Here is a 26,627-nt window from a genome sequence, read left to right on the forward strand (position 1 = left end):
CCATGTGCGCCAGGGCATGGATTTTATTTTTGGCAGCTTTACCAATTGCAAATGCAGTTGAGTTGAGCCTTTGAGTTAGGGGTACCCCATTCATCTCGTTCGCTAATGCTTTTAAAAGTTAGCAAGGAGTTTTAATTTTAAAAAGTGGCCTATGTGAAACTAAATATGGTACGTTATGAATCTTTTTAGGTTGCCTTACATCTAAAATAGAGTATCAAGTCAAATGCCATCCCGTTCCCACATATCCTTTGTGCTCTTCCTTTTTTTTCCTGCCACACTTCCTGCTACCAACCAACTGGTTCAATCAACCTTTTTTCGAAGGCATTTGATATTCATGACAGGCAGATATTTGTACGTGCCAGGAAAAGCTAAGCAGCCTTTGCACTAGGCGGCTAGGAAAATGGCAACTCATTGTGTAACGCTGCTGATTCAAATGCAAATATTGCTTGGATTTGGTCCTGGCCAAAGTTTTCGCACGACGAAACTTTGTTGGCTACGTAGGCGCTGGAACTTCCGGCAAGAAATCGGGGAGTGCGGCGACTTTAAGCCCCAATAAGCCGAGGCAACTTTACGGTTTATTGCCATGTTTGTTTGTCAATCGTTTTGGGAAAAGACGTGGAGGCAAGACGGCCCAATCCGCCATTCAATAGGCGCTCATTTTTCAAAGCAAGTGAAGTGTGAATGAGCCAAGTCCGCTTAGGCCCAAAAGGACCCTCAACAAATTTGTCGTGCCAAATGAAATGCCCATAAAAAGTAGTAGCCCACGAAGGTTTCATCTCTCCCCTTCGAAATAAAGCTGATTCTTTAAATTTTCGCCTTGATTAAATTTATTTATTCGGGTTTATTTAAATGTTTTGTAAACATGCATGCTAGTCATAAAATTGTTTCGGCTGTTTGTTTCTTACGCATTAAAAGTGTATAACTAGGCTTGTGATAAAATATGTGTGTGTGATTTATATTTAATGCTAAACTTAAAATTTGGCTTAGTTTCTCAATGTTTGAAAACAATGAAATCGCTCGTTGTTTTGTGTGATGCATATGCTCTTGGGTTTATGTGTACCTACTAATTTAGCTTAGAAGTCGATTATTAAATGCTGACGAAGGTTGAATGATCTAATCCTAGAAATGCTTCAACTGGTTTAAATGCATATTTGTGGCAGTTATTATGTACATTTTATCTGCATACCTACATATATGCAGCACCACGCAATACTATTCTCGAAGATATCCCCATACCCATACATTGTGTTTGTACAGTAGCTGCTTAACTTCATTCTGTGTGCCACCAAGTGCGCAATGCGCATGTTGAACAGGCGCAGTTATCCTTTGAACTTAAGACTAGGTTTCTGAGCGCATAGCAAAACTCGGGCGGGCAGACACTAAGACAATACTACGAATTACTTTTTGGCATGATCGAGCCGTCAGTCTGGCCTCACTTCTCGGCAATCTGCATCGCCTTGCTCAGAGCAGCTCCCAGTTGGCTGAACGAGGGTCGCTCCTTCGGATTGGACACCCAACAGGACAACTGAAAGTGGACGGAGAAGAGGATTAGATCGTTAGTTCATTCATTTCGTATCTAAGGCAAGCCTAAAAACCAAAAGATAAAATCCATAGTCAAGCCCCAAATTACCATTATTCTTATCCATTGAATCATTGACTAATATCATTATCTTAATTTAATTGAAATAGTTAAGTTCTAAGTATGCTTACCAATATCTCTCGCAGGCTATCGGGCGTCGCCTCGGCCACTGACCACTCCAAGGAGCCCGCCTGGGAACGCTGCACCACCTGCTCGTTGGTCAGCTCCTCGTGCGGCAGCTTGGTGGCCTGGTTGAAGAGCTCCCACACCACCACGCCGTAGGCAAAGATGTCGCTCTTGGTGGTGTACTCGTCCTCCTGGATGCACTCGGGCGCCAGCCAACGGATCGGGAGCAGCGTGTTGCGGTGCTTGTGGTACTCGCGGCTATACTTGTCCTTGCAGAGAGCCGGATAGGATACCTTCACTATAAACTCACTGGAGATCACGCAGTTGCGAGTGGCCAGATCCCTGTAATGTAAAGCATTGCCAATGGGATCTATGATATTTGCTGGCCTCCTCAAAAGACTTACCTATGGGTGAAGCGAGCTCTGTAGATGGCGTCCATTCCCCGGGCGATTTGATAGGCCACGGCCAAAACCTGACTGGTGGTGAGTGGCGGCGGCGAGGAGCTGCCAGCGGTGGCAGTGTTCACTTTTCCGGCGGTGGCCAGCAGGAACTGCTTGAGATCGCCCCAGTCCGTGTACTCCAGCACCATGTAGTGCGGATCCTTTTCGCGACACAGGCCAAACAGACGTACTACTCCCTTGTGCGAGATGGCGCGCAGTAGATCTAACTGTCGTCGAAACTCCTGGCAGGCCTGCTCATCCTTCACTTTATTCAGGGCCTTGACCAGGACAAGCTGATCGAGACCCGACTGATTGTGCTGCTCCTGCTCCTCCTCCTTGATCTCCTCAATGTCGTCCATGGAGGTCTTGGAGCGACGCTTCTCATTTAGAGTACTCAGCGTGGTGCTTCCACTTCCGCTGCCTCCACTGCCATTTTCACTGTTGCTGTGCTGCTTTTCCGTATCCGCATCTTTGTCGGAGGGCGAGGTGACTAAGGTAGCCTTAAGTTTGCCCACAAACACATCCCCGAACTCGCCGCGTCCAATTTGAATGAGTTCACTGAGTCCGGATCTTGGCAGAGCCAGTTGCTCGTAGATGTGGGCCGATTTCTTTGAGGCTCTCGACTGCTGGCTGCAGGCTGTGTCATCGGATTTCTGGGCATCTCCACTGGACTTGGATCGGGATTTGCTGTGGCCATTGTGCTGCTTGGACAGGCAGGGTTCCTGCTCGGAGCCCTTGCCATTGCCAGCGGCATCCGGCTGCTCCCCGCCAGCTTCCTTAGTGCTCAGATCGTTTAAACGGGCTTTTCTGGCTTGACGGCGATAGCGACACCACAGCATCAGACCCACCACTAGCACTATGTAGGCCAGGGCCACTGTCATGGTGATGAGTACAGCTCGGGTAACCAGGAAGCCATCGCCCCCGGATTCCTCTGGAGCGAAACCATCGCCAGTCGTCTTAACCACCAACTGAACATCCTCTCGCTTCAGACCTGCACTATTTCCAATTGTGCAGCCGTAGCTACCCTCGTCCTCCACCTGGACATTCCGTATCTCCAGAGTGCCGTTCTCCAGGAACCTAAACCTTTCGCGGTCCGTGTTGTTCTCGCTCAGATACTTTAGATCCTTGTCCCACTGAATCGTCGGCTTGGGGTCCCCAATCGCCTGGCAATGCATCACCGCGGTGCCCTGCTCCGAAGTCTCGATGGGTCCCACTGGGGGCACACTAAATTTGGGAGTGACCACCACATTAATGGCCACCGTGGCATTTATCTGTCCTTGGGTGTTGGTGGCCAAGCAAGTGTAGTTGCCGCGATGTTCCGAGTTCACGTTTCTGAAAATCAGTGTTCCATTGGCATCCACTTCCACTTGGTCGGGTAAAGTGGTATTTTCCCCATCCTGCAGAGAAATTATTTTGTATTTTGTTAGTTATTAATCTAAAGGATACTTTTTTGATGTATGCCATTTTACATTATATTTTCTCAACCACTTTCTGGTTATTACTTTTGATATATTGCCGCGGCATTTCCAAATTTTCTGAATTTGAATATCAAACACACATGCAAATTTATTATGCAATTCCAATCTGTTAATATCAAAGTTGAATGAAACATTTTTGGGCCGCTATCAGTGGAGAAATAGAAACAGACAGCTGACCATTACCAACCAATTTGCCAACGTGTGCCATGCGTTTTCATCAAAAATGCAGAAAAGCAGACAAAAAGGACGCAATACACTTTGAACAGGTTTGAGCCAGGTTTGTTTTTCGGCCAAATGAAAAACTTTCTTTGAAAGGGTTCGATCCTCTTTTTTCGCCCCGTTCCCAAATAGACAAACAGTTGTCGAAATTGGTTGGCCATGGCAAACAGCTGGCAACACAAAACGCTCAATGGCCACCAAATGGAGCGGGTTCGTTTTTCGGTCATTCGGTAGATAGAAGAAGGGTGCTTAGACCAGATAGACACGATAGAGTTTTGCATATGAAACGGTTTGTTTGGAGCAAAAGTTTGCCCAGCGGCGCAGTGCGCGTTTTTCAATTTGTCAGTGACATGTGGCCATCATTGCCGTGGAGTGGGCGGAAAAGTGCCAGAAATGTCTAACATTCCCATTTGGAAGCGCTCGAAATGAAGACCGAAGTGACTGGTCAATTACTGAATAGGCGGTTGTCAACCGGATAGGAGGTACTAAAATTATGATAGAACAATCTATTACTTATCAAAAGTAAGTGCAACAAATATATAAATGAGAGCTAGTTCTTGTTTGAAACCATGTGTAGAAGTATCGAAGGGAATGCTATGCTATTTTAAATTAGAATCTAATTAGATTGGATTACTTACCCTGATCCATTGAACCTGCGGCGTTGGTGTGCCCTGCGCCTTGCAGTGAACCTTGGCCACCACTGCATCCAGCTCCAAGTTCTTGGAAGTGGGCTGAGGAACGAACTTCAGCTGCTCGATGACCTCCAGGATGCCAGGAGATGAGCTTATCGGAGCATGGGCTTCCAGCTGCAGCTGACACTGGTACTGACCCGCATCGCTGGCAATAATGCTGGCAAAGCTTAGGGTGCCATTCTGCTTGTGCAGCACTAGTCGGGCGTCCTCCCGCAGCAGAGCATCCTTGCCAGAGTCGAAGGAGTGACCTATAATGGGCGCCGAGCCGCCGAGTTCCACTTGCCGCAAAAGTTTGCCATCTTTGCGCCAGCGGAGTTGGATACGCTGGTTCTTCAGCTCGTCGGGCAGTTCATAGAGGCAGGTCAAAGCCGTGGGCTCACCCTCCTTGATAATCGACTGACCAACGGGTCCTTGCACAATGCGCAGATCCTCGGGAGCGGCGGGTAGTGACTCTAGTCCAGCAGCTCCTCCGCGTTTGCCGCGGCACAGGAACGTCTGTTTGTCCCAGGACTCCATCATCTTTTGGTTCTTGCGCCTGGGTAGTCGTGGCAGGCACTTCACACTGGACTGGTAGACATAGCCCTGCTTGCTCATCACTCGACCCGCCGCATTGGAGGCGGTGCAGCGGTACAGACCATCGTCCTCGCTTCCCGGCTGTCGGATTATCAGACGGTGCTGATCCAGCTGGACGTTCTTCCAGGTGCTCAGCTTCTCGCTGTTGCGATACCATTCGATCTCCAGCGGTTCCAAATCTCCTGAGGCGCCCTCCACGTGGCACTTGAGCAGCAGCTCGTTGCGATTGCTGCCCAGCAACTGGACACTGGCCGATTCAAGATCTGAAGGTAGGAATGAATGGGTAGAATGGTGTTATTATAAGGGGATTATAGCTTTTAAATAAACAGAATGTTGGTTAATAATGAATGTCCATTTGAGCCAAGTAAGTATATTCATCTTCTTGTTTATTAATTATAAAGTATTAAGTAAATTCAAATTTCCCATAGGTATTTTCTGACCGTGTAAAAGAAGCAGCAGATGCGGAGATTGAGGCTGCGGAATGAGTGTGGACTATAAACTAATTGAATTAATGCAAGATGCAGGCCGAGGGTTGCTACAGCAGTTCGGTCAACGAATTGCTCAATGCGAGTGAAAAGCGCCTCGAAGTTATTGATCAGCCCCGTTGAAATGCGAATAGGCTGGCATTCCATAAATATGCATAATATATCCGGAAGATACATTTAGCCATAATGCGTTTTCTTGGCTATGCGAATTCGATGCGCTTGCTCCCCCCTTCTGATTTCAGATTTTCTGCTTTCCGCTTTCCGGGGCCCTTTGGTTATAACTACATACATATTTCGAACTGGAAAGCAGGGGTATTTCGCGCGGCATTAAGTGCATTTTATCGTCAGTTCAGCGCCGAACACGACGCTGCAATCTTTGTCTTTATCGGCACAGCCTGGCAGCCCATTTAAGGTGGCGAGGAAGCATAAATTGAACTGTCAGTCAGTCGGGAGAAGGCTCCACCTCTTGCTCCCACCTCGATCCCACCTTGTTGCCCATATGTAAATGCTCACATGCCCCCCGTTCTCCTGCCCGCCGGCTTCTTTATCCACTTCTTGGGCAGACGGAACGGAATGGAACGGTACTTGCCAACAATTGCCGCATGAGAAAAGAGTTTCTATGGCGCAAAAGAAAAGCGCATAAAAAAATGGGGGGAAAAAAAACTGCAGTCCAAAAGAAGAATGCGCTGCTCTCTAAACTCTCTGCCGTGGCATAGGGTTTAATTTATGTTTTAGTGGCAGCCGGAGGCGCAAGGGGCGTGGCCAGTCATGTTGCAGACACGCTAGCATACACAATCGCTGCACAGAAAGAAAACTCATAGGTGTTCTTGGATGCTAAGAATCCCAGATATTCCCTAATACGCTTAAGATTGAAATACTTCTCAAAATAATCTACATCAATGCAAATAATACCAGCTTAGTTAAAGAAAATATCTGCTGTAATTTACCCAAATTTAAAATATGTTCAATTACCAAATTTAGTGTGCATTTAATGTTTTATTGTCAGAATTTGTAGTAATTATAAAATATTTCTCTGTGTATGGCTTTTGTATGACCGGACTTCCATAATATCTTGTAGCTGCAATCGTGTATCTGCAGCCCATTGTGGCGATGTGAATGAGATACTTTTGTATTCCGAGCGATAATTGTCGGATGCCGAGCGATGCTGCTCCTTAAAGTTCTAATTTGGTATCCCCCCAAATAATTTATTCAAATTGTTTTCCTAGATTTCCTATATATGGAAGTATGTATCTATGTTATGTGTGATTGCTACAGCCTTCGGAGATGGTGCCATAATTTTCATAAAACATTTTTTATCTGCGGCCCGAAGGAGCGAGCCGAGATCTAGGCAAATGGATGATGTATGTTTTATGGATATTTCTCCTCTTTGCCTATCTGAATGTTTGCCAGGTCTGGATGGCTGCGGCTTGCTGGCCGCGTTAGAGAAAATTTACATATGCACATAAATCTTGTTTGGGCACCGAATTTGTTTGCTTCTCGCAGACTCAGTCAGTGAAGAAAAAATGCCTCTAAATATTTGTAGACACTTATTTGGTGGCAGGCAATGGAAAAACAGAACCAAACCGAACCGAACCGAACCAAACTGAACCGACAGCAACAACTCAATAAACAGAGCCCTGTCTTTCGTCTCCGTTGGGTAAGTGTCAAAAGTTTGAAATGTGTTTGTATATTTGCTCTTCTTGGGGCACGTCCGTCAGCTCGACGGCGACTTTGTATGGTACATCGGTGGTACGTAGTACGTACCGATGGATATACTCTGTGGGCTTGTGGCACAAAGTTTTTGGTATATGTTACGACTAAAATGACAGTAGAGTGAACTAATTGGCACTTAGACAGCCGAGGAGCAAAAGTATCTAATGGATGGCCAAACATCTGGGGGAAGTGAGCAGCGGGTAAACTCGCCACTCGACAGGTAAGCACACAAGTATCTGATGGGTGGGCATCTTGACATAGAAGTGGGGAAATGTTGCTTAATGATATTCGTATTTTCGTTAAAGAGGTCGGGCATTTACTATGGTTCGTAAAAGGTAAGGTAAAAGATTCTAAAGTGCCTTAGGTACGATTATAATCTAACACTATAAGTGCTAGTACCCATACAAAAACCAGAGATTAACATCCTCAACTTGCAAGTATCTTTGAGATAAATATATAGCTTGTTTGGTGCTACCTCTTGTTGGCTTCATGTTGAGATACCTCTGCGATCCTACGAACTATTATATGAATCTTGATCCCATACACTGACTAGGAGGACTAACTGTAACTTTAATTACTAGCAAGTCGCGAGTCGCTAATTAACGAGCTTCCCATTAGGCTGATGAATGCATCGTCAGAGACAGCAGATCTTTTGACACCCATGGTATGTATCTACATGTACCTGTGGGCGTGGGAGGGCGTGCCTAGTGGGGGAGGAGGGGTAACCCTAAGTTGCAGGAGGGGTCGGTCGGAAGGCGGCCGTCATTCACACGTTGAACGTGCAAGTCGAGGTAAACACTAAACACTGGGAACGAGGCAAATAAGACGATGTAAACCAACACGACTCCGAAACAAAATAAATTTGTTAAACTTTTCGCTGGCCGAGGATGGAGCATAAACCACAATCGCTGTAAACAATTGCCGGAATGCCGAGGAGAGTGGGTGTGGTTAGTACCCATAAAAAAATTGAGACGCCTTGGGTAAACAAAGTGGAAGTAAACGTCGAAAGACGGGCAGCATTATAGATATCGAAATTGACAGTTCCCCCGAGCGGATCGTTCTTATCGGCTGGGTCTTGGGAACCCACTCCCCATCTGCGCCTCTGGAGCTCCAAAGAGCCCATAGAATAAGTGTGCCGACTGCGTCTTATTTCGTCAACTATGAGTCCGCTGCTCCCGATAAGATAACTAGTTTCTGTTGTTTTTTTTCCAGTGCAGTGCTGCACTTCTTATCGCTCGCTATTATGAAAATATAATTAATTGATAATCAAAAATAGATTATTTTCGGGCGGGCAGAGTTGGGTATCGAGTTCGAGTGGAAGGGTTTTCAGCGCTGTCATAAATCCAAGTGGCCCGTGTCCACCGAAAGATGGAGGAATGGAATTGGGAGCCCATAGAAGTGGCTGAGTTTCTGAAGTGGCCGGCGGTAATTGTGAATGTTAATGGACTTACGCAGCCCTTCTATCCAGTTGTGCAAGTGGAAAACTGGACACTGTCCAGTGGCCAGTGGCTAGTGGCCACTCCACTCCATTTCACTTCAATTGGCTGGGCATTCTGTGTGTGTGCGGTGCACAAAGCGGCTTACAAGTTATTGACCCATTTCACAAATTGGCGCAGATGCAAAATGTGGAAATGCATCAAAATTGTTTGCAGATACTTACTCAACGAATTAACTATTTCCCAGATAGTTTGCCTCAGATACAAATCGATGAGTGGCTTTCATCAGCGGATTTCGATATCAATGAATTTCCGATTTTCCCATCCATTTTCCCCAGATCTCCGTTTTCAGTGGCCAGCCATTTGTACTTATGGAAAATTTATTGCAACGACTGACCGAAGCACATTCGATGTGTCCTGCTTCATAGCGTTATCGTTGGATCTTTAATTAAAGTTGGCCAGTCGCTGTCTCAGCACCCCAAACGTTTTTCAAATTAAAACGTTAAACATTCGATTATCGCACATTGTCTGCCCTCTGCTTTTCCAGTGGCTGGCGAAAAAGGGGACTTCCGTTGCTGTGACCTTTGCCCTCTGGCAAGGGCAGTTAGCCCCCGTTTTAAAGGGGGATTCCCTGAACTACGCCCCTGCTGCCCCGTTGCCCCCCCCGTAATGCTTTCCCCAAAAGTTGCTAATGATCAACTCGTGTAGCAGCACAGAAAAGCTAAAAGTAAAATAAATGCCAAAAAGGAATATAAAGAAAATCCTAGAGTTAGGAAAAGAGTGGTTGAAAGAGATGCACAGAGGAAAAAATTGGTCGCAATTTTTATGCTTTAATTTAAATTTAATATCTAGTGATTTCAAATCTTTAGCCTAGTATGTTTAAATTAATGATATTCCTACAAATACAAGTTGTTTTGTGCTTCAATACACAAATATACAGTATATTCAATACGTATTTTTAAGAACCTTTAATTAGAGAAAAATGTGTAGTTTCACAATGTCTAATTTCCTCGCTTATCAAAGTCAATCTAGTTGCTGTTTTTCTTAACCATAGTTTCAAATGAAAACTGCTATTATCCTGGCTGAGTAGAGAGGACTAGAAGTGGAGAGAGTACGCAGGATAGCGCGCCAAAAAGTTGGCTACATTTTCTGTTTGCAAGCTCGTGTCTGTTTTTCTGTTTTTCGGTCTGTCTGTCGTCGTCGTCTCCCTTTAATGTTCTCCGAGCTCGGCTCGTAAAATTTTATGCGTTTTTCCGGCATTCACAAAATGAAAATTATCCGGTTCCCCCCAACCTACCGCCCCCCTGACCGCGCGTCTCCCCGGGCATCGCGTTCCACCCCCGCCGTATCCGTAAAATAAAAACCCAACTTGCCAACTGCAGTCAACTTGAACTTGTGTCTAGAGCACAGATACAACAGTCTATATGTGATGGGGGTGCCCGGGTGCTCGGATGCCTGGGCGGTCGATTTGAGGGTTGCTTTTCGTCCTGATATTCCCCTGCAAATCCCGTCCTGGTGCCCGCGTCCTCGTCCTCGTCCTTGCTGTGTCTTTGCATTTTGTTTGGTTTTTATGACTTTGCTGGCTCGGTTCGGTTGCCATTGTTGCTGCTGCCATTTCTCATTTTATGTTTATGTTTCGTGTTAATGTTGCATTTCATTTCCCCCATACATTTCAGCGCACAACACACATTTCCCTCCGGTTTTAGCCACCAGCTACGCTCAGCTGTTCAATGGTTAGTCTGTGTATCCTGGCTGAGTAGCGGAGCTGCCAGTCCTGTGAGTCCAACAACCCCTTTCGCTGAGCAAATGTTTGGAATGTCCCTTCTCGCCCCAAACTCATCGTCCTCACAGAGGAGCAGCCAGTCGTCTGGTTTTGGTCTGACGCGGCTGCTTTCTTCTTGGTCCTTGTTTTTGGCTCTGACTCGCTTTTGGTTTTATTGCTGTCTGTTTAATTTCTTCGCTGTCTGCTTAATTCCTTCTAGTCATCGGTTAGTCGCCGTTCATTCTCAGCATTTATCTTCCAGCTTTTATGAATCCCGAAAAAGAGGTTTACTTGATTTGCCCGCTAAGATGGGAACTATCCTTGGGATTTCCATTAAAGGAGCGCTTACTCACATTGGCTTAATAAATTCAGATTAACTTTAGTACTATGATAAAACTCAACTGTGTATCTGTATCTTTTGTAAGACTAAAATATATTTACAAACTCATAATATTTCCTTAAATATGTTTATTTCCGAACTTTCAGTACATATTTACCATAATATATCATATATACCATATATATATATAAGCTTTCTCATTTAAAATGTTAATGCTATATCTGTCTGCTATTTTTATTGACGCAGAACTATATTTTCCTCTTTCTAATGAGCTTTTACCAGATTGCCTTTCCCATCCACACAATTTTCTTATTTTCCATTCCCCATTGCAAATTTGTTAAATGTCGCATAGGAAAATGACACTTTTCTCGCGCTTAATTGAACACCTATTTGCGAGAAAAGTGCAGACGGGGAAAATCCTGGCTAAGACAATGCAGCCAGGGGACACAATGGCGACGAGTCCTGAATAAAATAGTTACCGAACCCCAAAACTGAGGAGCAACGACACCATCTCCATCCATACTGTGCCATGCATATTTTAATAGTTTTTGTCTGCTGCTCAAGAATTATGAGATTGATGCAAGCTGGGCAGGAGTAGGTGGTAATCACATAACCCACTTAGCTTCAGCTGGCGCCAAGATACATCCCCTCCAAGATACAAGTACGTATATACACTCTCCACGCTTTTCAGCAGCAGCTGTTTTTTTGGGGGAGCTGTGGCAATTAAAATCAACTCCCGAAACTACAAATTAATTAGTTAATTAATTAGCTAAAAACACTTGAGATGAGGCTGGTGTATAAATAGCGACGGCGGAGGGAAGATGCCCTGCTGTTGGGTGGCTTTGATCACAGCTCGGATGCCGTGGCCGCGCTGACAGCCCAGCTACAGATACAGATACAAGTGCAGATGCAGATGCAGACAGCAGATACCAGATATATATGTATCTCCCATATTGGAGGGCCCCCAAACACATGCACTCCAGATTGTGCATAAAACTCGCGTTTTGTTTACATGAAAGAGGAAGATGGTGGAGTAGGGGAAGGCAGGGGGAGCTATTTGGTAAATTTATGCATTTTTCTGCTTAAAGGCAAACGCAACTAAATGAACATCAATCACGTGACGCCGCTGCCTCAACACGAGGCCAAGAACTGCAACTGCACTTGCTACTTGATGGAAGTCAGCGATGCACTGAGAGATATTTTAACTAATCGTATTGGTCAAAACTTAAAGCTCATACAATCATATGTTTCCTTATTCGCTATAAAGAATTGAAAAGGTAGATTTGAGATATGCTCTACAATGTAAGAAGGAAGAAGATGTATCTTGATTTGTTGAAGATGGTTATCTTAGTTAAGAATGGAAGCATATTAAATAAATTTACTTTAAGAATGCATAGCTTTTAGAAGATTTTAGAACCAAGTGATCTTTCTCTGTGTGATTCTTCTGCGACCAGGGTCTTCTTCTTCACGGTCCGATGCATGGGATGCATTCTGTGCACTGCACTGCACTTCCTGTAGCTCTGGGCGAGGGGTTAATGGTGGGGATGGGGGCCTTGGGCAGGGGGCGTGGGCAAAGGTGCTGGGTTAGCATGGGATCTGACGCATGTACATCAAAACTTTCGGTTTTTATCTTTCATCGGTTTGTTGGGCTGCGTTCCGTTCGCTTCGGTTGCGTTTTTATGCCTCTTTACCTTTTCTTGTTGTCTTGTGGTTTGCCCGTAACTGAAAGGGGGCAGGTTGGGAGGGGGGTTGGAATACCATTAAATGCAGCATTAATCAAATGAATTTGCCCTATGCATGGCAATTACACGCAGAGAAACCGGTGAGCATTTACAGAGTGCAGCAGTTACTGTCAACTACGTAAGTTCTATGTAATATTCCAATGAAAGTTTATGGCTCAAGCTCTAATCGGAGTTTTTAGATATAAAAATATTTTACAATATCAATTGAAGTTTTTTGCAGTGCTCTCAACTACCCGCTTACAATTCAATTTCGCTTTGTTAATTTGCACAAGCAAAGACAGATTTGCTGTCGCCCTTAACCATCAGTCAATTTGCTTATTGCGAACAATTGTGGGTCGTGGAGTTGGGAGTGACATGGGTGCTGCGATTGGGATGGGTACTGGGATTGGTATGGGGACTGAAACTGGGAATATAACTACTCACATATCACGCTCAATTTGGCGGGCGGAGACGCCTCCCTGGCGCCGCTGGCCAAATTTGTCGCGATGCAAACATAGTTGCCAACATCCTCCGTGCGCCGCACCGCCTCGATATGCAAATTGGAGCCGATTTGATGGACACGCTTGTCATACGCAATCCGATGAGCTGGAATGGAGTGCAAGGAAGGCGAATGCTTAATGCACGGCCATGGGATATGTAAATCGCGCTCACCATTATGCAACCAGTCGTAGTGCAGTTCGCTGTAGGAGTCGGTCGATTCGCACTCGAATTTCACAGATTCATTCTCCACCACGGACTGACTTTGGGGCACTCGCTGGAAACGCGATGAGCTGGCCAAAACGGAAGCTGTAATTATAGAAATAAGCGAGGGAAATTAGTAAACTGGATCTCATTACAGTCAGTCCATTATACAGATTAAAGGGGAGAATTTGCTCTTGCAAAAGTCCTTTAAATTTAAATTAAACATCGAACAATTTGGTGTAATTAACTAAAAGAAAAAGTGCATTAACCATAATTTCGTTTAATTAAAGTGGTTTAAACAAATTAAATGCGCTTAAGCTGCTTAAATTACAGTGTTTAACGCAAATGTAATTTTGTAAAACGCTCTGCAAGGGCAGGAGCACAAAAAACACCAGCAACAAAATACTCAAAAAAGGGCGGAAGCGCAAAAAACAGAGGCTATTTGTTAAAATCCAAAAACCCCTTTTTGAATACTCTTTAGCTTTAATGATTAAGATACTTATTAAGTATCATAAAACTACATTATGAGACAAGCTATTACCAATTATACAATTAAATAAGTTCAAGCAGCTTAAATAAAATGAACTTTGCAATTAAATTTCAAAAAATACCCTTTATAGAGTATCAGCGAGAGGCATTGAGAAAAAACCATTGCGTGTCCTCAATCAAAATTACAATATGTGTATGGTGAAAAAAACAAACAAAAACGTATGCAGAGTTTTGTACCAACATAATTAAAAACCAGAAGGAAAAGGCGTCCATAAAAACCATGCGAAAAATAAACGCATTTCGAAAGCAAAAATGTTTTTATACATTTAATTTGTGTGTTTCTCCTTTATTTGTGAATGCAAATCGGTTATTATATTAAATCAACAGCCGCGAATGCAATTTGCTGCATTTAAAATGCAATTCACTGGTCAGTTGTAAATGCATTTCAATGGCGAAGCTGTTTAAATCCAGACCACAAGTGGCGCCATTCGAGGCTAGAAAGTCAAGTGAGTAGATATGGCCAGAAGATACATAAACTCCCAACCGCAACTCGAAACGAAAAGCAATTCAAACGCAATTACTTTTGATTATACGACTTGGGCAGCAGGAGCAGGAACATGAACAAGAACTACAAAACGGCCACCATTATATTTGGCCACTAATTGGAGCAATTTGAGACAACACCTCAGATTGTGGGTCCCGGGCGCAGTTCCTTTTGGCCAAGAGCACGACCGCGCCGAGGAATCAATAAGCGGCCCAACAATAACAACAACAACAGCCACAACATCATTACTGGTCTTTCGTCGTTCGGAGGAGGGACTCCATGCGATTCATATGCCAGTCACATCGCCGACAGACGTGTTATGATACACGGCCCAACCAAAAAGGCAGTTGGGCAGGCACCGGGATGCCCTCCTCCTCCACTTGGCTGGGCTCAACTGCCCCTGCTCGACTCGATCCTCCCCTGAATCGATTTAATTTGCCGTGCGGAAAACGAGTTCGAGTTCCAGTCAAGTCGAGTTGAGTCGATTCGATACGAGACGAGGGAACAAAGTCAGTTACTGGGCGTCGATTAAAGAAATATGCGTCCCGCTCCGCAGTCCGTTGATTGCGCTGATGTGGGCACAAAAATGCGTGAGAGGGTGCGGAAAGCGACGAGGGGCGACGAGGAGTGGAGCAGGAGGTGGAGCTCTGTGGAGGAGCTCTGGTGGCGCAGGAGCCGCCGAGCAGCAAGCTGAAAAAGTGTTGATGCTGCAAACATCAGCGACAGAGCCACGGAACAGCGGGAAGTCCCGGTCCCAACTGCCCATCTTGATCTGTCTGTAGACATACACGGACGAAAAAAAAGGGTAGCCAAGTGAGGTTTTTTGATTTTCTAAATTTAAAACCATTAAAAACGACATTTCAACACTGTGGCCTGAGCACTATGTCTTTCAATTGATGTATTCAACATCTTTTGAAACGCAAAGAAGTTTTTCTCAGTGCATCGTTCCTTACTCGCACTTACCCTCTTCGCGGGTGTGTGTGTGTGATAATTAGTTCGTTTGTTTGGCTCGAATAACCGAAATCAGCAAGTCAGCAGCAGGCAGTATTACGAGTGCCCACTGCTGTGGCCTCCTCTGCTCATCAGCATCTTGAGATTCAGATTCAGATTCTGATTCTGATGCAGATGCGGATACAGATTCAACTTCGACTGCCACAAATGGTGCGGCAACATTCGTCGATTAAGCACAATGAATGCGAAATATTGTAGTAATAATCAGGCAACCCACTGTGGCAGCCACTTGAACTTGCCCCATGGGTGGCGTTTTGATTTGATTTTGTGTGCGTGTGTGTGTGTGGGGGGAGGGGGGTTGGCATTGGTAATGGGGGGCTAGAACTGAACTGTCACTCTGGAATGTGCGGCATTTGTCTGGGAAAAGCGGTGCTGGAAAACTGCAAGTCAACAGACAGACAGGCACTGAATGAAAAGTGGAATTGTGTCTGACAATTACGCGTCAAACGTTTGATCTAGGGTTTTCTCAGGGGTAAAAATGGCCAGAAAAAGGACTGGATGGTCTTTGATAGAGTTGGAATTCAATTTAAAGGTTACAGCATGGCTAATAATCACTCACAAGGCTTTACTCAGGGATTTTTCCCTTCATCTAAAATCAAGCTTCTTTGGATCATTTCCTTTGTATTTCAAACAAAATTGATTTAACAACATGAAAATGGGTATCCTACTGCCTGCAAGGCATTTTTTCTCAAAAGTTTATATATATTCTCTTACTTACTTACTGTGTAAAAGAAATAGCATTTGAACGCTTGCTTACAAAATTAGTTTGGCTATCACATATAGGTAAAACCCTTTTATTAGCCAATCCAGTGTAGTAGAAAACCTCAAGGATACTGCATTCAATTCAAAGTATCTCGAACGGATACCCGTTGTTCATAGAACACAGCCTAATAAATTGGATTCATTATAAGGCAGCATTAAATCCTGAAATTCCCTTTTATACCCCGGCTTTCTAAGCAAATGCATGACTAGTTCATACAATTTTCGAGAGAGAGCCCTCTGGAGAACTTTCGACTGGAAGTCTTTAAGGTTGCCGAAGGATGCAGACAGGCGGAAGAGCAAGGGGCGGGGGGTGTGGCTGTGGCAGTGGCAAAGGTTGGCCCAGGGGAGTTTTGTAGTTGCCACAGCTGCCCTTAATGTGGGATGTACGATGCTTTTGCTTCTGGCCTGGCATGTTGCATGCAGCATTTTGCATGCTTGAATAACAAATTATGACTGCCACACAAAAGGAACTCACACAAACACACACACCGACAGCCACATTATTTGCCATACAAATAATGGACCTCTGTAGCGTTGCACAGATTTTGAAATATGCGAATCCGAATCCCCCTATCCTCGCTGTCTGCCGGCTGGCTTTTGTTAGCGGCTGTTTGCCTTTGTGCTACTTAACAGTCAGCAGTTCTCAGCTCTGTCCTGTCTCACACACACACACTCGCACGCACACACATGCGTTGTTAAGGACCTCCGTTTGCATAATCGTATCCCTCTTGAGACCCGAGATCCCCCTCCTCCGAGCTCGATCCTTATCCCACTCATAATTCCCGCTGTAAACTATATTTGATTAGCCGAAATTTCGGCGTCGCTTGTCTCACTTTAAGTGGGTATCCTGATCCTTGCCAGGATGGTCCTTTCATTTCAAGTGTGTGTGTGCGCTAGCACTGGGAAAAAATAGTCGGAATCATGCCTCTTTAGTTAATTGTACTTATAATTAGTAAATCTATTGAAACAGAACGGATGTAGAGGATGTAGAAATTAAAAATTTATTAGTTTTATAACAATATTTTCTTGTTCCGAGCGAGTAATTTAGTTGGCTGTATAGATAATCTGCCTATAAATTGACTACTTTATCTAAAGAAAAGTTTTTAATGAGCAACATCTGTCATTGAAAAGGATAACCTGGCTGCAAGGACCTCAATTGTTGCCTGTGTTAGTGAGTTCGTCACATTTTTCTCATTTCTTCGCTGGCTGTTGATGTTTGCCCAAATGACTTCATTTTGAACTGAGTCCTGGAGACTCATAATTTTCCAAACGGCTTCCTCTCCCGCTGCTTTCCTACTCCTATTCCAAATTAGTAATGCCAGCTTGGTGGCTCCTGGCTGACTTTTAATTGAGTCATTTTGCACGCCGCTTGCCTTTCAAATTGAATAGCCAGAGACAAAGGCTCTCTGGGTTTTCGGTTTTTCTTCGCAACACAAAATAGCCCGTCGAAGAATAAGGAAATAGGAGTAGTTTTGTTTGGTTGGCAAAGCCCTCGAGGTTAATAGAGTCCACATTATGAGTAGTCTCGCCCAAGATGGAATGGCCAATATTCAACGCAACACAAATGTTGTGATTCCTTTGAAGTTCCGAGCGATCCAGTTGCAAAGGCAATCGCCAAATGCCGACATCAAAATAAGCAAATAAATGCGAATGGAAAACCCCTTAGGCAAATTATATGAATTTGATTGCAAAGAACCCCCCGAGAAAAAGGCAATCCCTCACATAGCCCACAAAATCCAATCGTAGCAGACCACTTACCCATCATCAAAGCCATGACCAGGCCGTATATTGAGATCATCCTGGCAGTCATCCGCCTCACTTCGACACCTTTGCTCTCAATTAGCGACACAAAAATATATATAAGCACTCGCGTATCGGATCAGTATCGAAAACGAAGTTTTATGCTGCTGGCAATCCGATGAATACACTCGCACATCCACCAGATAGTCACTGTAAGTGCCGGCCACTCGAAAATGCACTCAACGCATTTGTAAATATTCAATATTTGGATGGCACAGACGTACGACGATGACTGCGACTGCCCTTTTCAGGGGTTTCACTGGGATCACTGGGCTCCACCGGGGATGGTGGTGGTGGTGGTGTTGTTGGTGGTGGTGGTGACTGGAGTCCAGGGCGGTTTTTTGATGTTTACTGTGGACACTCAAATTAAATTGCTATTTACATAGTTGGAACGCATGAAATGCATTTATCACCGAACACACGAACTGATACGCCACTTGCTGTTTGTTGCTTTTTACTTTTATTTTCCGTTGACGGCTGGTTTATGTTTCGTGGCTGCGTTCGCGTTTGCGTTTGCTTTTTTATCAGCGACCAGATTGACAAGCGACGGATACGGATACCGACAAAGGTATCTAGATACACAAAATGCAACGAAATGCTCGAAGACCGAAGACCGAAGACCGCGCGGCAGAGGGCGCAAGGAGCCCAACTGTGGGTTCAATTACCCAAGAGAACGCGAGCGCAACAAATCAACTTAATTTGTATCTTAAAGATACAAGAGCCCGGCTGCATCAGCTGCATCCTTGGCATCATCGCATCCCAAACCGGCTTTGGTGGGTGATTTTTGGTCGGGGCAAACTCGGCTAAACAAAACGTATCGCAAAAGGAACTTGGATATCTCGAATCCAATCGAACATCAATCTCAATCTGAACTACACGCGTTCGAAGTCTGTTTATTACTGAACTCCGCCGGCTGTTCGAAGTTGTTGGTGGGAACCGGCTTTTGCTGCTCTCTCAGTGGAAAATACTGGGCTCAGTTTGCGCTCTCTCTGGAGCGATATACCTACTCGTGCCCAGTATTTCTTGCATGCCCTGTATTCCTGACAGTGTTGCCGAGCTGCAGCAGTCGTTTGTCGCGCGGCAAGTTTGAAGTGGAAGTTTGAAGCCCTACACTCACAAGTTTCATTTAATTTAAAATACAAATTTGTGGTCCTTTGAATTAGAATCACCAAATATTAGTTTTTATTCTAAAGAGCAACCCACATAGTATGATTATCTTGAGGTGTGGTAAAATTAGTTTATTGTGATTAAAAACTAATAACTTATTCATGAGTTTGTATCAAACATGAGTATTTAATTTGCGATTTTTCCCCCTAGCTGAACCGGACACTCTTTTTAATTTCATTTGATGAAATAAAGCTATCAGTTGTCGGCAATCAGATCAGAGTCACTATGCAAACCGCCCGCTGTCTCATCAGCCAACCGTTTCCCCCCGTTTTTGAGTCCAAACAATAATGCGTCTTAATGACCAAACCAAGAATCAGCTAAAATGGGGTGGCCGGTCGGCAGTGGGAGGAAATCCATTGGTGGCTTGCTGCTTTTACGAGCAGAAATACGCGCGTGGCTCGACGAAACTGCAAGATACTTCCACTACCAATTTTCCACACTCGAAGAAATATAGAAAATCTTGAATTAAGAAATCCTTCAGTTCTCAACAAGAGTTGTGATAAAAAACAATAACTTATATTTCTAAATTTAAATCCAATTGAATCCTTTGACTGCAAGTTTCGGCTTTTAAGCATATAATGATTATAAAACTGTAGAAGTTTTCTATAAAATTGTAGAATAGGTAAAATGTTATACTCTCCAACCTTTATAAACAAATTCTAATAGATCAAATACATTGCTGTGCATCTAAGACAGTCGATGGGTGCTACTGTGCGTCAGTGTGTGTGGATTTCCATTTTATAGTTTTCCGCTTGATTTTTTTACGAGGCCTTTCAACCCCGCACAATGGAAAACCAAGCGAAGAGCCACAAAAACAATTGCAGCTGATCCTTTAGCCGGCGTTGACTGACACCCAAGAGTCGTAAACTGCCGTTGCCATTTGTATAAACTATATATCCGAAGAGGGGTGGTGCCCACCCCATTTCCTCCTACCCCCAAAACTCCCAACCCCGCCCCTGATTAACAGTCCCGGGCCCTTTGTGATTATATCTGCGTGGAAATGCGTGTGTGCGGTTATCAAAGGCTGGCCATGGCGATGCCCAGGAGGGCGAAGGGCGAACCATCCAAAGTTGGGCCTCCAGTGCGCTTTTCCACCTCCCATTTGCCAGTGCTCGCGCTGACTCTTCGGACGAACGACAGTTATTGATGTCATAAAGTTGGAGATTTATGCCATGGCCTGGCTGGAATGTAGGGCTTATGTTTTATTATAGGCCTTGTTTCGAATTTGGTTCCCTTTCGCCTTCGCCTCGCTGGATTTTGGGGTGCAAACGATCGGGCGAACTGAAGCTGCAAATGGTGTGTTAATAATATTGTATTAACTTTTCATATTGCAAAGGGGTTGCGAAGGGGTAATATGTTAATTGGATAAGTCGCAGGATGCCACAACTTTATTTATTTGAAAAATTTGAGACCCTCTTATAATTTGCTAGATCACTAGGATCTGAAAAAAAGAAAAGTTTCAATTTGAAAAATTTTATTTTCATAATCCCACTCTTTTTCGTAAGTCTTAAATATATCCTTAGAATATTGTTGCAAATTTTATGGCTCTGTTCTTCGGAAGTTTAACTTTTAAGTTGCAACTTATTCCTGGCCAAACTAGAAAGAAATCTTTTCATCTTTTAGGGTCTTTCGACTTTACCGCCATATATGTTCAAGTTATTATTTCGAACTGCTTACCGTAACTCAACGCCTCACAATCGTATAATTTTATGGAGCATCCCAAAGTTGCAACGGATTCCGGCTAGAATCCAAATCGGAATGCCGCCCATAGCAAACATCAAACATTAGAAGGCATTAAAATAAATTTTAGTAACGCGGCCTTTGCGTAGACTAAACAAAATAAACATACATGTACAATACACAGCGTTTGAAGGTGTTTTTGGGCTGAGGCCCGCCCCGTGCGCACTTACTATAAACAAATAAGGCGAAAAAGTACCAAAAAAAAAAAGGAAAAAAAAAAGGGGGGAAATCGAAGAAGAGGAAAAACATCAGCGGAAGGGCCCCCAACAACAAGTTTTTAATGCATGTCGATGTCGTCGTCGCCGCCGCAGATCAAAGAAAAATCGCCTATACATATGTATATGTAATGTGTATGTAGGTGCATAGTACATACATATATAGAGGTTGGGGTGCTGCATAGGATACCATACCATACCATACCATTCCGTTTGATGGGCTGGTGGAAATGCAGGCAGGGGTGGTCGTAGTCGCAGTCGTTTAATTGCACTTGCCGCTTACTTTTTTATCTGCTGCCTGGTGGCGGAGTAACCTGCGCATGTGTAGTTGCCATTGGATAACGCCTTTGATGTGTGCTGCTGTTTATTCGAGCGCTATAAAATGCCATAAAATATGCATAAAGCACACTGGCAATTGGAGATTGCAGGCATATGCCAATGGAAATGGACATGGAAATGAAGCGATTAAGTGCAGACGCTGGCAATTGAAGGAAAATTGTCGCTGGAGGAGATGCGGGAAATTCACTACAAGATGATGGGTATGGGTGACACCGAAGGGTGATGACTGCCACAAAGGTTGGCATGTCATGGTGCAAACTAGTCAAATAAACCAAAACAAATTGTAAGGGAATTTGGCATACAAGGATAACTTTTACATTTCTCAGTATTTCTCAATATAAGATTAGTATATCAACATACTGATAATATATAAACTGTAAACTGATAAACTATAATTTCTATCAAGAAACTTTCATTGTTTTAATTAAACGATAGTAGAAACGCCGTAATGTCGCGCTATTTTACGACTTTTTATCGGAGGATGGGGGGCAAACTTCTCTGTCCGTCATAAAAAGCGCATAAAAAGCCATGGCGGAACACTCATCCGGGTTCCATGGGCCTTACGGCCGTGCCAAGTGGGCTTCCAATTTACGAGGGAGCAGCGGAGGAAGTTTACGAGCCCCGCACAACGTCTGTCCGCCGCAGAAAAAAGGAGATTGAAACGATTGCGCTATAAAATGCGGCTCTATGAGAGCCATAAAATATTTATTCTACTAAAAAATAACTGTACATGGGATATATACACAGAGACACACACATGCATAAATACATAAAATATTTATATATATATATGAACTAGATAAATATATAAATACAAATAAATTTCTGGGGGATTTCACAAGTTCCTTTTTGATTCTCAACAACAGAACGGAGTAACTTTCGAGGGGCATGTTTAGCGAGATCATGGAAAGTGGCTGAAAGGTGACTCCGCAGGCGCAGGAGCACTACTCCTCACACAATATCGTCGGCCACCTGCGACTCCTGCTCCAGGATCGTGCTCTCCCTCAGCTTGCTCTTCAGATTCTTGCTGGAGTTGGCCTCCGTCAGGCAGGGCTCGTTTTCGTGGTGGTCGTGCTCCTGGCCATCGGTGGGCCCATTGACATGACCATCTTCCAGCTGCACCTTGCCCAGGTGACGACGGTAGCGGTACCACACCTTGAGGCCCAGCACCAGCACAAAGTACAGGAAGGCCAGGCAAATGATCACAATGATAATCCGGGTCACTATCGAATTGGACGCGGATTTACTTGACTTCACCACCAGCAGAACATCCTCTCGCTTCAAGCCCGCACTGCTGCCAATGGTGCAGCCGTAGCGCCCCTCATCCTCTGGCCGAACATTGCGTATCTCCAGAGTTCCGTTCTCCATCAGGAAAAAGCGTTCCGGGTCAGTGTTGTTCTCGTTCAAATAGGTCAAATCCTTGTCCCATCGAATCGTGGGCTTAGGCTCTCCGATTGCCTGGCAGTGGATCACGGCAGTTCCGGCTTCCGCCACTTCGATGGGTCCCTCCGGCGGAACACTGAACTTTGGAGCCACCACCACGTTAATGGACACAGTGGCCGTGATTTGACCCTGGCTATTGGAGGCGATACAGGTGTACTGACCCCGTTGCTCATTGCTGACCTGGTTGAAAATCAGCGTGCCATTCTGATCGGTTACATTTACAGGAAGAGGTAGCTGGGTTTCCTGGAAGGATTGAATTATATGTTAATATTAATGGAGAGTTCTTTAACTTTAATTTGATTCGAACTTTCAAAGGATTGCAATGCTTACCCTCATCCATTTGACTTGTGGAGCAGGCGTTCCCTGCGCCTTGCAGTGGACCTTACTGAGAGTTCCCAACTCCAAGTTCTTGGAGGTTGGCTGTGGCACGAACTTTAGTTGCTCAATAACCAGGAGTACCCCACTACTGGAGCTGGCAGCCACGGAGCCGTCGATGACCAACTGGCACTGATACTGACCGGCATCGCTGGCCAGTACACTGTTGAATTGTAGGGCGCCACTATCCTTGCTCAGCGCCACTCGGGAATCCTCCCGCAGCATGGTTTCCAGCTGGGGTTCGCTCGTGGTGCTGTCCATCCTGCCCAGCTCCACTTGACGCAACGTTTTGCTATCCTTTCGCCAGCGCAGGATGACGCTATTCTTCTGAAGATACCCATCCGGCAGCTGGTAGTCACAGGGCAATTGCAAGGAACTTTGTTCCTTGATGGTAATCGAGGATTGCGGACCCCTTGAGATGCTCACATCCTCAAACGAGGCTGGCGCGGCTGAGGGGCAGATAGTGGAGGAGTTATTGGAATGAGAAGAGAAGATGAGTCAGTCGGTCGACTTAACTCACCGTAAGAGCAGAAGATCAGGCAGAAGAATCCCAGGCCGCAGCCCAACAATCGTCGTCTTCCGTTCAGCGCCATTTCGAGCTAAAGAATTCTTTTGATTTCACTTCGTACTTCCTTCGCTTCTTTCGCACAAAACCGGTGTGTGCTCTTCTTTTCTTCTTGTTTATTTGCCGATTTTTGAAGGAATTCCGTTTGCCCTCGTCGGTTTCTGTTTCAGTTTCTGTTTCGGATTCGGACTCTGTTTGCCCCTTGCTTCACTTCACCTCACTTCATTTACTCCGCCGGAGTGGTGGAGAGCATTTGGTTTATGGTTATTTTTATGTTACGCACACGCGTCACGCTTTATTATCCTGCCGCAGAAGCAGAGCCCGGGGATCTTGCGAGCGATTCGGTTTCAAGGAAACCCACTAATGCTATCGCTATCTCGGGGCCAGGGCACAACCTTCCGCGTTCGGTTTCGGAACTCTACTGACGCCGCATCGGGCTAATTTACCGCTGGCAGCCGGCGCACGGTTCGCACATGCGCCCTGGACTGCACCCAGTATTTCCCGTTATTTCTCGACGGATGAGAGCGACATTTGCTGGAACTACCTTTTTTCAGCCCTACTACATTTTCCGTTTGCTTTTGGCGAATTAAGTAGTAGACGTTAAAAGGTATGTTTTCATAATACAAATGAATATAAATAGTATGTTCTTTAAATGATTGACATTTGTTTAATTAGATATATTTTTTCTTTCAATTTAACAGCTCTATAAGTATAAGCCAATAAGAAATTTCATTTAAACTGCTAAGGCCTAATTAAATAAATAAATTAAATTTTAAATAAATATGGATGGAGGACATTGATTACATTTGTTCACTAATTGGAAAACAAATTTAGCACTTTGGACTAAAATTTACATCAATTTTCATTGCTACTACTCAACTCTATCCGAATATTAGCTACTTGTCTATAAATACGATTTTAATTTCATTTTGAGTTGTATATTCGAGCAATTCTTGAGAATCTTAGGCTTATTGTCCATGACGAGTGGAAAGTGCAGTCTAAAATTGCGGTATAGTCGAGACTCGGTTATAGAGCGTCTGCCTTTTGGCCACGCGGAAGGGACAACGAGTCATCATCTTAAAGACGACGAAACCACAGACGACGAAAAGTCCCCAAAATACATAGGTGAAGAGCAGGATAAAGCGATTCGGCTGCCACAGCACCGTGTAGCTCAAATTGTAGTTTTCTGTAGTCGAAAGCAGGGCAATCAACATTGGATAATACGAAAACTATTTTCAAACTCACCCAAAACCGCGTAGCCCAATCCGATCTTGGACTTTCCCATGCGATACGAGCAAGTGGGCACCATTATCTCCAGATAGCTGTGCTCCTGCTCTTTGAGGGCCTTCAGGTCAAAGTGCCTCACTGAGTTTTCATAAAAGTTGATCACCTTGGTGGAGGGGTAAATAAATATTCTGGATTCGTGCCAGTGTCCTGAGAAAATGATATGTGGATCCAAGTCGCTGATGATGGCTCTTAACAGAGGTCCTCCGCCAATGAGCAGCGGAGCATGGGATACGCCAATTCTTAGGCGATCGGCATTGTTATCCCTATCCGGGTTGCTAAAATCCAACAGCATGCGGTTTATCTTGAAGAAGCGCAATCGATTGTCATAGTCGAAGAGGTCTTCACTCATGAATTCGTTCTCAAAACGTCGTTGGTTCGAGTTGGATATGTAGTCGCCATTCTCGCCGCCAATATCATTGTCACCCGGCACATGGACGCGCTGAAAAAAGGCAGAGATTATGCGGAACTGTTAGGTTTAAAAGGGTCAATCCCATTCGCAAAGTTGTATAATCGCTTTGGGGAAACTTTAAATTGAAATAGTTATAGGTGCACAACAATTTAAGGTGAAGCAAAAGCAAACCCTTACTTTTTTGTAGTTCTTGTTCTGATAAATTCGTCTGAACCGCTGAACGTACTGCTTGTACTCCTGGGCCGTGGCTATATTGCCTTCGTCCAACAGATCGCCCAGGAACACTATGATGTGAGGCTGTGTAAAGGCGAGAGCTCGCTCAAATGTCTTGGCCAGGTATCTATCCGAATCGTACCTGGCCAAAGGACTGTGCGACGATCGATCGTAGGAGTTTCCCAGTATCTGAGGATCAGCAATAAGCAGCAGGCGCGTGCAATTATCTATGTGTGAAAAAGAGGTTTTTATGATGCGACTCAAAAACTGCGTTACGGCTTACCTAGTTTGCAATCGATTGGCTGCCAACTGGACTGGGCCATGTAGTAAACTATAAACTCGTTGAAGAAGACCAGCAGCAACGTAAGAGCCACAAAGCCGCGGCACACTAATCTGTTTCTTTCGGAGATTACGAAAGGATTAAATAGTTTGGTTAACAAAAGTAACGTCAACTATGACCCACCTATTGACGACGCGCAAGGAAGCCATAATCCCGGCTATGCCGCATCGGTTTGGATTGCTTGATTAATACTTTCGGTTGTCCTCTGGCAAACGCAACTGGCTTACATTGCGTCTGTATATAAAAAATCTATATTTAAATACGCACTGACCATGCAATATTTACGTAAGAATGCTCATATTTTCGGGAATGTGGAGCTGCTGCAACGGACGGCGCACATCTGACCACAACCGGCCCGCATCACCGCTTTCAGGGCACACGCTTAATTGGATTAGAAAGCAAAACATCTAGAACGGCCGGAACGTTGTGTTGCGTCCATTACCGCATTCCTCCGATGTTCCGCCAATGCGCGCCATTGGTTTTTGAACGCGGGCAATTCCGTTACAGCGTTTGCCGGCTGCAGGTGCCAATAATTGTGCAATTATCTTTATCCTATGTTTGCACTTCTTGCGCCGAGACGGCTATGTGGCAACGCCACAGCTGTTTGCCAAGCACAACAAACAAAATTAGAGGTGGGCGCGTGATTAGCACTAACTGCATAC

At 44.6% G+C, this 26,627-nt stretch overlaps 3 protein-coding genes across 4 annotated transcripts; all 3 read right to left on the reverse strand.

Annotated features, from left to right (window-relative positions):
* Positions 1–821: 821 nt before the first annotated feature.
* On the reverse strand, positions 822–18,754 carry LOC6608743 (tyrosine-protein kinase-like otk). Its single transcript, XM_002033430.2, has 7 exons — positions 17,831–18,754; positions 13,237–13,371; positions 13,009–13,170; positions 4,481–5,370; positions 2,110–3,542; positions 1,711–2,047; positions 822–1,525 (listed from the first exon to the last, which is right to left on the reverse strand). The coding sequence occupies exons 1-7, from the start codon at positions 17,880–17,882 to the stop codon at positions 1,433–1,435; spliced, it is 3,102 nt and encodes a 1,033-aa protein (XP_002033466.2). The 5' UTR covers positions 17,883–18,754; the 3' UTR covers positions 822–1,432.
* Positions 18,755–21,998: 3,244 nt separating this feature from the next.
* Positions 21,999–24,276, reverse strand: LOC6608744 (tyrosine-protein kinase-like otk). Its single transcript, XM_002033431.2, has 3 exons — positions 23,672–24,276; positions 23,107–23,600; positions 21,999–23,019 (listed from the first exon to the last, which is right to left on the reverse strand). Exons 1-3 carry the CDS (start codon positions 23,742–23,744, stop codon positions 22,285–22,287), a joined length of 1,302 nt encoding a protein of 433 aa, XP_002033467.1. The 5' UTR covers positions 23,745–24,276; the 3' UTR covers positions 21,999–22,284.
* An 84-nt stretch (positions 24,277–24,360) lies between these two features.
* Positions 24,361–26,563, reverse strand: LOC6608745 (metallophosphoesterase 1). Of its 2 annotated transcripts, XM_002033432.2 has the most exons (6): positions 26,251–26,563; positions 26,089–26,199; positions 25,909–26,024; positions 25,590–25,852; positions 24,962–25,442; positions 24,361–24,902 (listed from the first exon to the last, which is right to left on the reverse strand). In XM_002033432.2, exons 2-6 carry the CDS (start codon positions 26,112–26,114, stop codon positions 24,715–24,717), a joined length of 1,074 nt encoding a protein of 357 aa, XP_002033468.1. In that variant the 5' UTR covers positions 26,115–26,199; positions 26,251–26,563; the 3' UTR covers positions 24,361–24,714. The 2 variants fall into 2 exon arrangements, with proteins under 2 accessions (XP_002033468.1, XP_032572198.1); XM_032716307.1 differs by having other exon boundaries at positions 25,909–26,018; positions 26,089–26,562.
* Positions 26,564–26,627: the final 64 nt, after the last annotated feature.

Source organism: Drosophila sechellia, chromosome 2R (assembly GCF_004382195.2).
Source record: "Drosophila sechellia strain sech25 chromosome 2R, ASM438219v1, whole genome shotgun sequence".
Taxonomy (NCBI): Eukaryota; Metazoa; Arthropoda; class Insecta; order Diptera; family Drosophilidae; genus Drosophila; species Drosophila sechellia.

What these genes read in the sequence shown, in the direction of transcription:
- LOC6608743 (XM_002033430.2), bottom strand. Translation starts at nt 17,882, where the DNA reads ATGACTGCCAGGATGATCTCAATATACGGCCTGGTCATGGCTTTGATG. An exon ending in GGTCATGGCTTTGATGATGG is followed by an intron (nt 13,372 to 17,830) that starts GTAAGTGGTCTG and finishes CTATAATTACAG; the next exon opens with CTTCCGTTTTGGCCAGCTCA. An exon ending in ATAGCCTGCGAGAGATATTG is followed by an intron (nt 1,526 to 1,710) that starts GTAAGCATACTT and finishes GTCCACTTTCAG; the next exon opens with TTGTCCTGTTGGGTGTCCAA.
- LOC6608744 (XM_002033431.2), bottom strand. Translation starts at nt 23,744, where the DNA reads ATGGCGCTGAACGGAAGACGACGATTGTTGGGCTGCGGCCTGGGATTC. An exon ending in CCTGATCTTCTGCTCTTACG is followed by an intron (nt 23,601 to 23,671) that starts GTGAGTTAAGTC and finishes TCTGCCCCTCAG; the next exon opens with CCGCGCCAGCCTCGTTTGAG. An exon ending in CACAAGTCAAATGGATGAGG is followed by an intron (nt 23,020 to 23,106) that starts GTAAGCATTGCA and finishes CAATCCTTCCAG; the next exon opens with GAAACCCAGCTACCTCTTCC.
- LOC6608745 (XM_002033432.2), bottom strand. Translation starts at nt 26,114, where the DNA reads ATGGCTTCCTTGCGCGTCGTCAATAG. An exon ending in AGAACAAGAACTACAAAAAA is followed by an intron (nt 25,443 to 25,589) that starts GTAAGGGTTTGC and finishes GCCTTTTTTCAG; the next exon opens with CGCGTCCATGTGCCGGGTGA. An exon ending in ATTGGGCTACGCGGTTTTGG is followed by an intron (nt 24,903 to 24,961) that starts GTGAGTTTGAAA and finishes TTTCGACTACAG; the next exon opens with AAAACTACAATTTGAGCTAC.